Raw genomic sequence first — 14,806 nt, forward strand, 5'->3', positions numbered from 1 at the left:
TGTCCTTGCAGCATAACACTTTTACTTTCATGTATAGTTTACTTTACTTTCATGTATAGTTTCTATTACAATTTAGTTAGTCATTATAAATTAGTTTTAATCTTAAATTTTAGTATCATAGGCCTTCACAGATGAAGAGCCACACCTTTTTATGTGGATATACTGTGAATAAACCGTTATTATTATTTTTATTATTATTATTATTATTATTATTATTATTATTATTACACTTTTTATTCTCTGACTGGAGCACCAAACACATGGATTGAAAATCCCACTTTAATTGGATTTGATTTAGTTTTCTGCTTGTATTCTTTACTGCAGTAAATTTTTATTTCAATTTATTGTGATATGCAATTGAAGGGTAAAAAATTAATGTTTTATTGGAAGTTGTATAAGCTTCAAGAATATCTGCTGTGAAATTAGTGAGTTATAAATTATAACACAAAATAAAAAAAAATTGTGGTATATTGCAATTTGTGACTTTTTTAAACATCTAAAATGGCACTTTTCTTTCAAAAACTAAACTAATAAGTATAATTCTTAAATATTAAGGTTTTATTTTAAAAAATAATTTTCCCTAGTAAATTCCTAAGAACTTCCCAAGGATCAAGAATCTATTTTTTTATGTAAATTCTACCTGTAATCATTCCTAGGAATTTCCTAGGAAATTCTTAGGAACCTAGTAATGTTTGTTCACACCTCTAGAGAGCTTAAATGTTTTTAGGAAAATTCCACTGACTCCTAAGAAATTCCTAGGAATCCTAGAAAGCTGGGAAACCATTTTGCAAGGGTGGAGCCCCTGCACTGAAGTCCAAAAGTGTCTCACTATGGCCTATACAGAGTTTTATTCCCGAGTTACCACTTGCTTTACGGTATTTCTACAAAAGAATATTGGGGATCCTTACAACAATGTAGTGTGTATCCTACTTCTGCTCAAGTTCCCTGTCCAGTCACACCCAATCCTGAAGCTGCATCAGAATCACCACCCAGTGCGCAACTCCATAGTCTCCTGAGACTGATAGATTCCCACCCCCTGATCAGGATAGTCCTCCTACATGGGATCCCTCTAGTATTTAATTATACAAGATCCTAATTCTTGCCCAGGATCCTTATCAGGATAGAGATCCCAAATAGGATCCTATATATATCCAGGATCCTATTCTTTCCATGGATCCTGATCAGGCTAGTGATCTCAAATAGGATCCTATATATATCCAGGATCCTATTCTTACCCAGGATCCTGATCAGGATAGTGATCCTAAGTGGGATCCTATATATATCCAGGATCCTATTCTTGCCCAAGATCCTGATCAGGGTAGTGATCTTACATAGGATCCTATATATAATTCAGGATCCTATTCTTGCCCAGGATCCTGATCAGGATAGTGATCCTCCATAGGATCCTTTATTTATCCAGGATCTTATTGTTGCCCAGGATCCTGATCAGGAAAGTGATCCTACATAGGATCCTATATATCTCTAAGATCCTACTCAGGATCCTATTCAGGATTTGTTATCATTCTAGGATCCTAGTCATGAAAGTGATCCTACATAGGATCCTATATATCTCTAAGATCCTACTTAGGATCCTTTTCAGGATTTGTTATCATTTCAGGATCCTAGTCAGGATTCGGATCCTATACAGGATCCTGTTTAGGATCCTGTTCCTATTCAAGATCCTATAGGATATTACAGGATCCTATAGGATCCTACAGGATCCTGGACAGGATTTTCACCAGGGTTTTGTTAATAGGATAAGCAAATCCAGCTGGGGTCGGAGGTAATATCGCTAATGGCAGGAGGGAGGTAAATCTGAAGTAAAATTTGGTTAACAGATAAATTTATGTGGGTGTTTTTAAAAATATTGAACCACTAGCCTCCTGGCTAACCAGGAGCTAGCCTCCCGGTTAGCTCAATAGTTAGCTCAATGGATAGCTCAATGGTTAGCTCAATGGATAGCGCACTAGACTGTAGTGCGGGAGGTTGAGGGTTCGAGCCGCGGCAGGACCAACACTCAAGGTCTTAAAATAATTGAGAAGAATTTGCTACCTTTCTATAACATCAAGAAATGGTTAGATATTCTAGTCTTCTCAGATAGGGACGAATAAATGGAGGTCCCGTCTCCTGCAGGGTTGGGGTAGGAGACGTTAATTTCCCACACACGAGATTACTGTGTGATGGATGTCCTCCCCTGGGGTGGGATGGGTGGGTTAGGACAGCAGGTCCACATCAGCTACTACAGCTGCCAATTAATCAACCTGCTTAAACAAATAAATGAACTTCAAACTTCAACTTCACTATATGATTTCTGGATAGAATTGAATACTCACAGGGCACTGACCAAGAAGGTGTGTTCTAGTGAATCAGGATTTTTGCATTAAAAGCATTAGTCATCATTTCTGATTTTGAATTGCTTGAGTTCCTTATTAGTGACATTATATTCTGGGGAAAACCTTATAACCAAATCCTCTTAGCTTGTCACTTGTTGTTTTGTAAGTTTTAATTGTGTAAGATCTGTTTCCAACCAGAGTCAAAGTTCACCAAATGTCTTTACCATCTTTTAACGGCAGTAGGTTCTGTCCTAATCTTTTCTTGAAGTAATTTGTGGTAATCTTTACATCTACATTTAGTTAGAGATAACTTTGTTTTTAGACTGATAGAAAATATCCCATTCTTCTAATATATTTCTGTGTGTTACAGGCGTTAATGCCTGTGCTTTTCTCTTCAAATAGTTTGGGATTGCAGCAATAAGTTGAAAATTTTTAATAGTTTGGTTCAACATTATATTTCCTTTGAAAATTTTCTAGAGATAAGAACTTTAACCGTCTCTATTTAATATTAGTACTTTTCCAAACAAATATATTTCCAGAAAATAGATTTGCTCTCTATTGTAATTTCTTTATTGTTCCAAAGAATAAATTCACTATTGTAAACATCAGGATAACCCCTGCATAATTACTTGAAATAGCCTAACATCTCGCTATAAAAAAGAGGCCTGAATGTTTTCTGGTTTCTTTTCTGCAATTTTTTATAAGAAATTACAGTCTACTTGTGAGGATCATTTCTTTGCTTGATTCAATTTCATCTGCTGGTCTAATGAAATTTGCGTCATGAGAAATTAGTATATCTTCTGTAATAACTGAACCACTTGTTCATCAGTCACCATTTGCTGATTATAGGATATGAAAAATTGAATTAATTTCCCTCATGTTTTTATTTTCTTTTTTTTTGAGTTAAGTTTAGTTTTGTTTTGTTTTTATAGAGATGACACAATGTCAGCTAATGAAAAATAGATGATTTGGCTGCACTTGTCTAGATTTCTACAAAGAACAACCTTTGGAACCATTTAAAAAGGTTTCAAGAGTCTAAGTTTAACATGATCTTAGGAAAGATCATTTCATAATTCAATTCCTTTCAAAATTGTGAAAATCTTTAAAATAATGATGAGCATCAAGCCTCCAATAACTCTTGCTGAAGAGGTGATGAAAGAGTAAACACATAGTCAGCTGTAGAAATGATTTTCAAGAGTAGCAGTGAAAAACAATTTAATAAGAACCATGACATGTGCTATCAACTAACTTACTGACTCACAATGCCTTAGCTGCAACTAAATTAATTGGCAAAATTGGGTCCACTAATTTCTTTCCATTAGCTTACTAATGACAACATGATCTGACTTCTGACAGTATTTATTACTGTGGTTCATCAACCTGACCAAAAGAAAGATCATGCTTCCTCTAAATTTTTTATTTGACCTTACTAAATGCATCTTTCAAACAGCCTGAGTAAAAACATGTATAACTTCAACATACTTTCTCCCCCATTTTCTAAATGTGAAAATTAAGGAATAAAGGTAGTAGTTTCTAAAGAAGCTGTGGTGCTTGCGTCAGTGGGTGTAACATGGTAATTTGGTTTTATCAGCTTAGTTGAAATTATAAATTGGCCACTGTAAAAGAGTTAAAAAGCTGGCGTTTGGAGCGTTAGCCCTTAATTTCAGAGCGGATGGAGGAATTGTGAGTTGTGTGTGTGTGTTTATATGCAGAAAGTGGAGCTATGCTATTGGTGAGAACATGGTGACGAGAAAAACAAGAATGAATTATTGGAATGAATTAACAGCGGTCGTTGATAACTATTAACAAACAAATATATCTGCGCGGAAAATTAGGAAACAGATACATGAAAAGACACTGCTATTTCAACTGAGGCAATTCAGTACCTTTTCAGTATAGTTTTTCCTACTTAATCAGACCTGACCATGATTTACATTTGTGTGAGAGATTTCAAGTATAGTTATACCCTACATCATCAACAAGGAAAATGATTTTCACTCGAACAGTATACTCAAAGTGTACTTCAAAAATGGTACTGCAGCTGTACTTAAGTAAGTGCAGTACCATTGAAGTATGATTGCAGTATAACTATTATTGATGCAGTATACTTGTACTATACTTAAAGTAAACTTCATGGTTATCTTTTTTGGTAAGGGATGCAGTCGGAATTTTCCTTTTGTGACGTTTGTAGTGCTGCCTGTCGATCAATAAGTTGGGCGCGGTGAAGACTCACTTGAACGACAGAAACAGGGTAACCAGGTTTTTTTCGAAAAACTGGCACAGTGACATCTCTACATAAACGACGAAGTCCTAGAAACTGAGAAAAGGGAATGGCATTCTTGACATGAGATGGGTGCGAATATGAATACAGAAAGTAGTGTGAGTTTGTAGGTTTGTGATACACACTAGTGCATATACCATTTTCTTTAATTGAAACTTTGATGTCTGAAAAGGATAAAGAACTGTCGGAAATTTCCTAGGTATATTTTAGGGCTGGTTGAAAGGAATTGACTGCGGTTGTATACTGAATTAGCTCCTCTGCTGATCACGAAATACTTAATAGCAAAGTAGAGTCATTTTAATGGACTTAAGGACGTTGAGTTAGACTGGTTTCGAAACTATCTGACAGACCGAAAACAACTCGTAAGTTTTGGTAAAGAGATCTCTGATCCAGGTCTTATTACCTCGGGTGTCCCGCAAGGGTCAATTCTTAGCCCTTTACTCTTTGTCCTGTTTGTCAACGATCTGCCTATAGTTCTAAAACGATGCCAGATTCTGATGTACGCTGATGATACAGTTATGTATTTCACCGCTAGTAATGCCCAAGAAATAAGTAGTACACTTACCAGTGAACTTCCCAAGGTTAATGACTGGCTTTTAGACAACAGTCTTTTTATTCACCAAGGCAAAACTGGATGTGTTTTATTTTGTACTGGCTCTAGGTTAGCAAATGCTAATCTCTCTGTGAATATCGATAGCAAGGAGCTAACACGGGTTGCTGAGTATAAATACCTTGGTGTAATCTTGGATGAGTCGCTTTCTTGGAACGCACACGTAAATTATGTAATAAGCAAAGTTAGTAAGAGAATAGGAATTCTTGGCCGCACCGGGCGTAGCATTAGTATGCATACTGCTGGTATAATTTGTAGATCATTTATTCTTCCTGTTCTTGATTATTGTGATGCCGTTTGGAACTGTTGCGGCCATACGAATGCTGATAATATAGAAAAATTGCAGACATACGGCAAGGATTATCATGCAAACTAACAGCAGTGATGAAGCGCTAGCTCACCTTAATTATGATACGCTGGGACTTAGACGGGAGATTCACACTTAAACCCTGTGAAGAAATGTCTCGATAAGCGCTGCCCACAATTTTTAATGGACTACTTTTATTTTAATAGAGATATCATACAGAGAAATACGCGGCAAAGTAATCATCTCCGTCTTCCCTCCATCAAACTAGAATGTACAAAAAAAAGCTTTTCATTATCATGGATGTAAAGTTTTTAATCGTAATTTGTAGTTTTTATGAATAGTTTGTAATAAACTTTAACCTCATTTTTAGGATTTTTCTTCTATTAGCTTAGTTAGGATTAGTGTTGAGTATTTTTATATTTCTTTTATCTAGGGCCTCTAAGGATATCAGTTTTTGTAACTGTGGGAGTTACCCTAGCTAAATAAAAGTATCTACTACTACTACTACTACTACTACTACTACTACTACTGCTGCTGCTGCTGCTGCTGCTGCTGCTACTGCTACTGCTACTGCTACTGCTGCTGCTGCTACTGCTACTGCTACTGCTTAACTGCTACTGCTACTGCTGCTGCTGCTGCTGCTGCTACTGCTCGTGCTCATGCTCCTGCTCCTGCTCCTCCTCCTCCTCCTCCTCCTCGTCCTCCTCCTCTCTGCGGGGTAGAGGAGGAAGCGCCGAGACAGTCGTCAATATAGCAACTGCAGAGTTCAGGTTTGGGGCCATTTATTGGCTTAAAAATTAGTATTCGACAAAACCTACAAAGAGATTGGCATTAGCTGGGTTCCATTTTAGTACCCATGGCTACGCCATTGGTTTGTTTAAAAAAATTGTCCCCGAATGAAAAACAGTCGAGTGTAAGCACTAGTTCGGCTAGGTGAAGTAGTGTTTCAGATCTAGGTTCCTTAACAATGCGTTGATGAAAAAAATGTTTGAGGGCCAGAAGACCTTCGTCATTGGGAGTGACAGTATAAAGAGATCTAGTATCCACAGTGAAAAGAAGTTTGCCTTGGCCGAGGAAATTAAGGTCGCGAAAAATTTGAAGAGCGTTTTGGCTGTCTTTGATATATGATAGTAAAGTTTTGATGATGGGAGCCATAGTGTTGTCTAAATAGTTGGAAAGAAGTTCGGTGGGACAACTGCGAGCCAAGACAATGGGTCGACCTGGGTTGTTAGGATTGTGAATTTTAGAGAAAAATTAAATAGAAGAAGTTCTAGGAGTGGTAATGATGAGATTTTTTGCTGTGGCCGGCAATTCTTGTTTAGCTTGTCTAGTTCAGTTCGTTAATCGTATTTTTGACGGTGTTTTGATTAGTGAAAGTGAGATCTTTGTCAAACTTTTGATTAAAAGAGGTGTCAGAAAGTTGCCGCAAAGCTGGCAAAAACTTTCCGAGTGTCACTGGCACCTTCAGTTAAGGAAAAAAAATATCTTTCAAAAACCATATAATTTTTATCCCAACCAGTACAAGGTACATCATTATGAAATACCAACACTGACTAAGCTTTGTAATAGTCCATTTTACAGTTGTGGGCTTGGTTGCCAAGCCTTTGAACGGGAGTGAGGCTAGGGATGACCTTGTTATGATACAAACCTTGCTGCCTTTCAAATGTAAATCACTTTGTTATCATGCTAACTAGATAGAGGTCTCTATCACAACAAGGTCATCTTTAGCCTCACTCTGAATCAAAGGCTTGGCAACTAAGTACACAACTGTAAAATAGCCTATTCCAAATATGATCAGCCTGAGCAACAAGATGCTACAAATAACATTTTATTTATTGACGAAAATAATAATCTTTTTTTTTTTCTATGGTCAGAGTAGCAGCTGTTTGTGAACTACTCGATGTGGTTTTCGCGAATTAATGGTTTGCAGCCAGATTACTGATTTGATTTTGAAAAAAGCCGTTTCTTACCTCTTGATTGTGTTTTTTGTTCTTTGAGATCTGAAGACACGATAATAGCGTTGTTAATTATTCGACGTATTTTTAAAAGGGAAGACAGAAATGTCTCGGATTTTTTTTTCTTTAAGGAGAGCAGACAGCATTCTCGTCTTTTGACAGTTGTCATCAAACCGCCTCCCGGTTAGCTCAATTGGTTAGAGCGCTGGACGAATAAACCGTAGGTCCCGTCTCCTGCATCTATTAATTAGATAATTTGATTAGGTGGGGGACGTTAAAGAACCCACATCACGAGTTCACTGTGATGTAGTCTGGCCTGTTTACTGGGAATTGGGAGGAGGGGCAACTGTAAACAAAAAAAATATTCGCCTTTGTTGATTATAAACTGCCACCGGCAGTCTGACAAAGTACCCCGCACAGTGTTATAAAGCGCCTTGAACATAGGATAAGAGCGCTATAGAAATAAAAGTTATTATTATTATTATAAACAATTTGTGAATATTGAGGCAAGTCTGTAGTAACTGGATCGGTTCTTTTTAATATAACTAGCCCATCTTATTTGCTCACATCACTTTTAGGTGTTGATTAAATTGAATCATGGGCATGATTAAAATATTTCGAAAGGAAATAATCACAATTATTTTCTCTTGATTATTTCAAGTGTTATTGTCAGTGAGAAAGTGTCCCAGAGGGTGGAGACATAATTGAACGGATTTTACAGAAACTTGCAGCCGTAGGTAACCTTGATAAAATATTCGAAAAGCCAAAGGCGTTTTGTTTTCTGCCTTCAGTTAATGACTTTATTAAAATAATCCTAGTTCTATTCAAGAGTTAAAAATAACTGCGAATACTTGTGGAATATCGGGAAAACGGCTCTAAAGCCCTAAAGGCTCTAAAGGGGGAGTCGGCGTGGTGCTTTCGATCAGGAAATCCGGATTTTTAGATTTGAAATTCCAGATTTGGGATTTTTTAGTAAAACATGCAAAGCACCAACGGATTTCGACGTTGAAAATCCTTCCTTAAGGTAGATTTCAATTTTAAAAGATTCCAGAGCCAATACATGAAAGCTGATATCTTTGCCGTTCTACGGCTATCGGTGAGCCCATAGAGATCCCACCTAGAACAGCCGTAGTCAGTTGCAAATCCCTCTTTAGATTTCCCAAAAGTTGTGAGACATAGAAATCCATGTTTTCTCAGCGTCGTATCTCGTTTTTGGATTTCTTGTTTTACCGCAAAATCCAAATTCCAAATTTCAAAATCAAAATCCAGATTTTGCAATCAAGAGCAGAGATTTCTTTGAACGCGGTTTCTTAGTTTTGATTGGCCGACTACCTCTCGACCCAGTTTCCTAGGAACCGCACTCGAAATGGTGGACAGCCGTGAATTTAGTGCTGAGAAAATTGATGTCGCACTGTAAGGTCAGGACGGTTCGTTCGACAGCTGTGTTACATTTGAAAACCTGTTCTAAAAAAGGGGATTCTCCTCTTCACTTTGTACATCGGATGTGTGAAGTAACTTCCACCCTCCGGGATGAAAATTCTCGTTTGTACTTCGACAGGTGAGAGGTCTTAACGAGACTTTCAACCGATTCAATGTCTATGAAATGTATCTTATTGGAATCATTACGTACTCATCCTCTAACAAATGTGGAAAGAACTGATCACTAAGCAATAGGTTGGTTGACAAAGCCATGACCTCAAGTCCAGGGACTGAACCTCAAACATGGACCAACCCTTTGATGTTTTGGTTTTGTTCTTCGTTAGTCACGACATGCACCACGAAACTTAGGCGATTAAATTAAACAATCAAAATCCTTCCTTCGAAAAGTAGAAGCCATTTTTCCTTCCCTTGATATCGGCCACCAAGTGAGGCGAGAAAGCGATAAAATTAATTTATTCCTCCTTCAGTTTAATACATTGACGAACTAGAAACCAAATGTATCAAGAAACTCATAAATTGATAATGTTTAGATCAAAGAGCATTTTCCTTAAATTTGTTGTTCTCTTCTTGTTGTTGTTGGGAAAATGCATTTACATCCTCGTTACTCACCACACCACAACAAATCTTGCGGCCATTATTCCAAATAAGAAACAAAGCAAGTTCATTCAGCAAAGTTTAAGAAAGCAGGAATTGTGACATGGTTGCTCAATATCACCAGTCATGTTACAGTTATGTAGGGAAGTCATTATTGATTGTAATGAATTCAATGTTTAAGTTGCTAGTACAGCACTCCCCTCCATGATTATAGTAAACAACAGGGTACATGCATGTAGTGGCTTCTTCCGGTCATCTGAGTGACTTTTTATAGAGCATGAGATAATGAAATGCTGATATTTTTAATGGCAGATTGAAGTGATAATGAATACTGCTGACAGAGATGACCTGCAGAGAAAGTTTGGATGCAAAGGACAACATATTGGATTTGTTTTGTATGTAAAGAACTGCTTCCCACAGGTAAAAATAAAAATTCTATAGTGGAAGGAGGTGGGGATAATATAAACTGCCACTTGCAACTGTTTAACCCTGGCCCCCAGTTAAAGGCCTATCTACCTGTGAACAAGAAAATACATGCATAGATTTGGTTATTTAAGCTCCATGACCCCCTGGATATTAAAGCCCTCCTCAAGCCTTTGTTGTTTAAATAATAACAAAGCTGGAAACAGTACTGCTGTGAATTAGACCTTAAAATTTGTAATAATTAAGAGAAAGGATGGGCTTCAAGGAGAAAGTCTGAACTTCTTTTAAGTTTTAATATGTTCCAATTTTATTCAGGTTGTTAGTTTTTAATTTAATTCTGTTCCAAATGTATTGAAATGAATTCAATTTATCAATGCAAAACAATTTTGTTTCATGTTTTCTCATTATTTATTTTCCTTCTCTTCTTCCTCATTTAAGTATATCAGTGGAAATTATACAATTTATTCATTATAATTCATAAAGTAGCTTCACTCAAATGCTGTTGGTCTAAATGCATCGTATGACTGAGTGTGCCCCAACTAAAACTGGGGAGCCCTGGTGATTTTTCTCAGTTTATGTTTGAAATGTAATTGAAGATAATAGGGCATACTGACATTATTACAAGCTCACACTTTTTTCTCGAGCTTCACTCTTGGAAAACATTTTGTTCCTGACTAATCAGATGAATTCTACAGACAAACACCTGCACACATTTTTGCACCAAATGGAGGTTATTGATCATAAATGAAATGTCTGGAAAAACTAGTAAACATTGGCCAATGCCTATACCCTACAACATATCAAGTTCCCACCATAAGCAAAACACCAGAACTGTTTATCAGTATGTCCAATCCCCCAAATGTCTTCTGGACATAAGTCCAGAGTTTGTTGATACTGTCCTGGGATGTGATATTGAGGTGATGGTGCTGAATACTTGTTACATTTAATTCCTTACTAAGTTGGCCACATATTTGTAGCTGCTGTAATTAAAGTTTATTTTTTCATTCTGATTATTATTTACTTTACTCACAATGCTATCCCTATTACAGTTAATACTGTAACTTATAATATAATTATATACTAGAGAGGTAGACAGCACAACATATCACAGACACAGTGCAAATACTTCAATTAGATTTTGAAGCATGAGTTAGTTGATAATAAAAATAGACAATGCAGATTTTCAAGGAACCATCTACATGCATATTTCCTCCACACAGTATCACAACAAGAATTCTCATAATAATGGTTCCTATCATTTCCTAAAATCTTGAAGCTTCTTATATCTTAAGGTAATACATCTTTCACTCTCCTTCTTGGCTTCTACTTTGCATAGAAACAAATTAAACTTTGGAAGTGACTTATTTCTTCTACACTCCCATATACACAGTTTACCAGGCAAGCATTAACAGATAATTTAGTAGGTAATTTCTATTTAAAATGCCAATTATAATTTCTGTTAGAGATAAGTTCAGATTTTGACTCAGAGAATTAGAGCACCAAATGTAAACCTGTTCTAAAAGGCTCATGCATACTGAGCAGTAATAAACAGACCATCTGATAGGGTACGGAAAAAAATAGAAAATCATGTGGAAATTTTTGGCAATATTATGCGGAAGAAAGTGATGATTATGCAGAAAAGATGCCAGAGAAGACTTATACCACAGACTTAGAAGACTTATACCATCTCTTTTATGATAAAAGAGATGGTATAAATCTTCTTTGAAAATTGCGCAGAAGGAACACACATTTGACTCAATTAACCCAATTTTAAATAATTTTGGTATTTGTAAATAAAATGTTATTATAATTATTTATACTGAAAAGACCAGACATAAGTTTCACCTGCCACGTAGGAGATCAAGAATACCTCATGCAATGGGTCTGAAAGTTCCAAATCGGCTGACAGGGTTTTTAATCTATTCCCTGGATATTTAGCTTTATCAATAATCAACAGTGAATAGAGCTGTTTTGACTCAGCTGAGTACATGTAGAATTCGACATTATTGTATGTGAATGTCATAGGATCAAATTCCACCAGTGGAAAAGAGGATAACTTGTCCTTAGGCACAGACAATTGTAAGGCAGACCATGTCAAAAAATTGGAATCAAGTCCCGTATTCTTTATGTTTTCAAGGGCATAATTATATCATCCAAACTAAACAATAGATCATTTAAATAAATAATTACACAGTCTGTACATTTTTATAGAAGATAGATTTGTTATCAATTCTTATCTCTTTATTATTCCAAATTACATAATGGGCATAATTAATATCAAAGAAACCCCTGAGGGGGACTGGGTTCTAATTTCTCCTTACAGTATCACCCTGAAATCAAAGGTAAAGGTCCAATGAGAATCAAGGAAACTCTAATCACCAATCCAACAAACTCTTGATTGACAAACAAATTCTCCTTGTCAGTTTCATAGGAAATGTAGAGAGAACAGTGTGGAGAATATCATAAATATTAATGCTGGATTGTAAAGGTTTCATTGACAGTCAGGCTTCTTAAATAATCACTTCAGATTCACCCACAGCCCTGGGGACTCTTGAAAAGTTTACAGTTTTGTGAGTGACATGTAGTTTGTGTGGTTTCTTTTAATTTTACACCAAGGCCATGTTATTTCTACTTATCTGATTTTTAATTTTAATTTTAATTTTAATTTCATTTATTCGCCACGGGAATGGAAAGAGAAAGGAACAGAGCTTTCGTCCCATTTGACACCTAACCCCAAATTCTCAGTAAACAGGCGGGACCACATCACAGTAATCTCGTGAGTGGGTTCTTTAACGCCCCCTGCCTAACCAAAAGAACTAATTAATAAATGCAGGAGACAGGACCTACGGTTTATTCGTCCTTATCCGAGAAGACTAGAATGTCTATCCATTTCCTGATATTATAGAAAGGTAGCTAGCACATTCTCCTCAGTTATTTTAAGACCTTGAGTGTTGGTCCGGCTGGGGCGTTTGTGTAAAACGGATTTCATCACATCGTTTCTATTCGTTTTCATGCTGGGAAGGTTACTTTATATATTTAACTTTTTTTGTTGTTGTTGTTGTTGTTGTTTTGTTTTATCTTATAATGTATTTACGTCTTTCTTTTCCCCTACAGCCGGACTCAATGCTCGTAAAATAGATACAAGCTGTTTTGAAAACCTTAAGAGCAGCTGAGGCGGCCCGTGGAAGGGTAACATGCCATATTTCTCCATATGTCCATTGAAGGGAGAATCTTCTGAAAAAATTATTTAAAGTAGCTATTAAGAAGTTCCAGCTTTTTGCTTCCTGTGGAAGACGCCTCGTTCCATCACACGGAGGCTGATGACGTCGCTTTTCAGTAAATGAAGAAGCTAAAGGTGGAGCGTACCGCGTGATCAGCTAGGTCGTCATGGATGGAAGAAAAACAATTTAATGCCCTCTCTGGCAGACATTTTTCCTGCGCAGCTAAAAATAGAATTTGAATTGTAAATTGGCGAGTTGTGGTGGTTTTTGTTATAGAGGAGACACGTATAAATATATCGAGTGAGTCTGCCGTTGAGTCTGTGTTTTTGACGTTCTGAATCTCTGTCTTTCTGAATCAGTCAAACTACAACAACGACAACAACAAATTTTATTTAAGCTTAATACGGAAAATTACAATGCTTGGGCCTGCAAGTAGCTAGGGCTATTCGAGGCGGGCACAAGAGAGGAAAATAAAAAAACTGCATTCGTTAACATTATCACTTAACTGATTTTAAAAGAACATGTGGTCTATTAATATCTGCAGAATCATTTCGGCTTCAACGGCTCTGATTACGGTACATCAGTAATAATATCAGCACAGTAATAGTAATAGTAATCAAAGTTTAATGTCTTAACGTGAGGCATGTTACCCATATTGCCCGAGCCAGAGGCTCATGTATGAAACGCAAGACAACAACCCACCCATCCCACCCCAGTGGAGGACATCCACCACACAGTAATCTCGTGCGTGGGAAATTAACGTCTCATACCCCTAACCCTGCAGGAGACGGGACCTCCATTTATTCTTCCCTATCCGAGAAGACTAGAATATCTAAACCATTTCTTGATATAGAAAGGCAGCATATTCTTCTCAATTATTTTAAGACCTTGTGTGTTGGTCCGGCCGGGGCTCTAACCCCCGACCTCCCGCACATCAGTCCAGCGCTCTACCATTGAGCTAACCGGGGGCTGTGATGCTACATCATACATTAAGATATAATTGTCAAGAAGTCATTTCATCCCTGTGAAAGTTTAATAAGCTTTGAAATCAAATGAACAACCGAAACCAAGCAATGCTTTTCGCGAAATAAGGAAGAGTAAAACATCTGAATATGAAAAACCAGGATGAGAATGGGTCAGAGGAAGGTAGATGGGATAGTGTTACAGGTGCGCAGTGCGTGCTAAGTTTCAACCCTTATCCAGTTTCTCAGCCTTTTTAACGGAATTTCAGCTAAGAAATCTGCCTCAGCCGTTTTAAGCTTGGTTATTGTAAAGAGATTTTTTCTATTGAAAATGTCATTACTCTAAAAGATAAGAAGATGTGGGCCAAGATCAGCGACAGTGATTTACAACAGCTTTAGATGACCTTTTGCCACCAGGGCGACCAATAGTTACGCTACGTAAGAGGCGCCATAATTATATTCTCCCGCTTGTACTGAGAACTGAACGTTTCAAGAGGACTTTTGTTAATAGATGTTTGTTCTCTTGTTAGTTAGTTATCTAGTTAGTTAATTAGTTTTATATTTGCTTAAGGGCATTGTAACTAAACACGTTTTGTTGGTTAGAGTGCTTAATAAAGGCCTTTGTTATTATTATTATTGAATTCAAATCACATCCTTAAATCATCACTTGTATGTAATAT

At 36.8% G+C, this 14,806-nt stretch overlaps 1 protein-coding gene and 1 long non-coding RNA gene across 2 annotated transcripts in view; both read left to right on the forward strand.

Annotated features, from left to right (window-relative positions):
* Nucleotides 1-14,806, forward strand: part of LOC148742291 (uncharacterized) — a 356,385-nt gene that overhangs the window by 12,271 nt on the left and 329,308 nt on the right. The window contains exon 3 of the mRNA XM_088755271.1: nucleotides 1,757-1,809. Within this exon, the coding sequence (XP_088611397.1) occupies nucleotides 1,796-1,809 (14 nt within the window). The 5' untranslated portion in view covers nucleotides 1,757-1,795. The remainder of the gene's footprint in view (nucleotides 1-1,756; nucleotides 1,810-14,806) is intronic.
* LOC148742292 (uncharacterized) lies at nucleotides 8,232-14,762 on the forward strand. Its single transcript, XR_015999383.1, has 3 exons — nucleotides 8,232-9,044; nucleotides 9,833-9,940; nucleotides 13,058-14,762. It is a non-coding gene; the product is annotated as an uncharacterized LOC148742292 (long non-coding RNA).

Source organism: Stylophora pistillata, chromosome 1 (genome assembly GCF_964205215.1).
Source record: "Stylophora pistillata chromosome 1, jaStyPist1.2, whole genome shotgun sequence".
Classification (NCBI taxonomy): Eukaryota; Metazoa; Cnidaria; class Anthozoa; order Scleractinia; family Pocilloporidae; genus Stylophora; species Stylophora pistillata.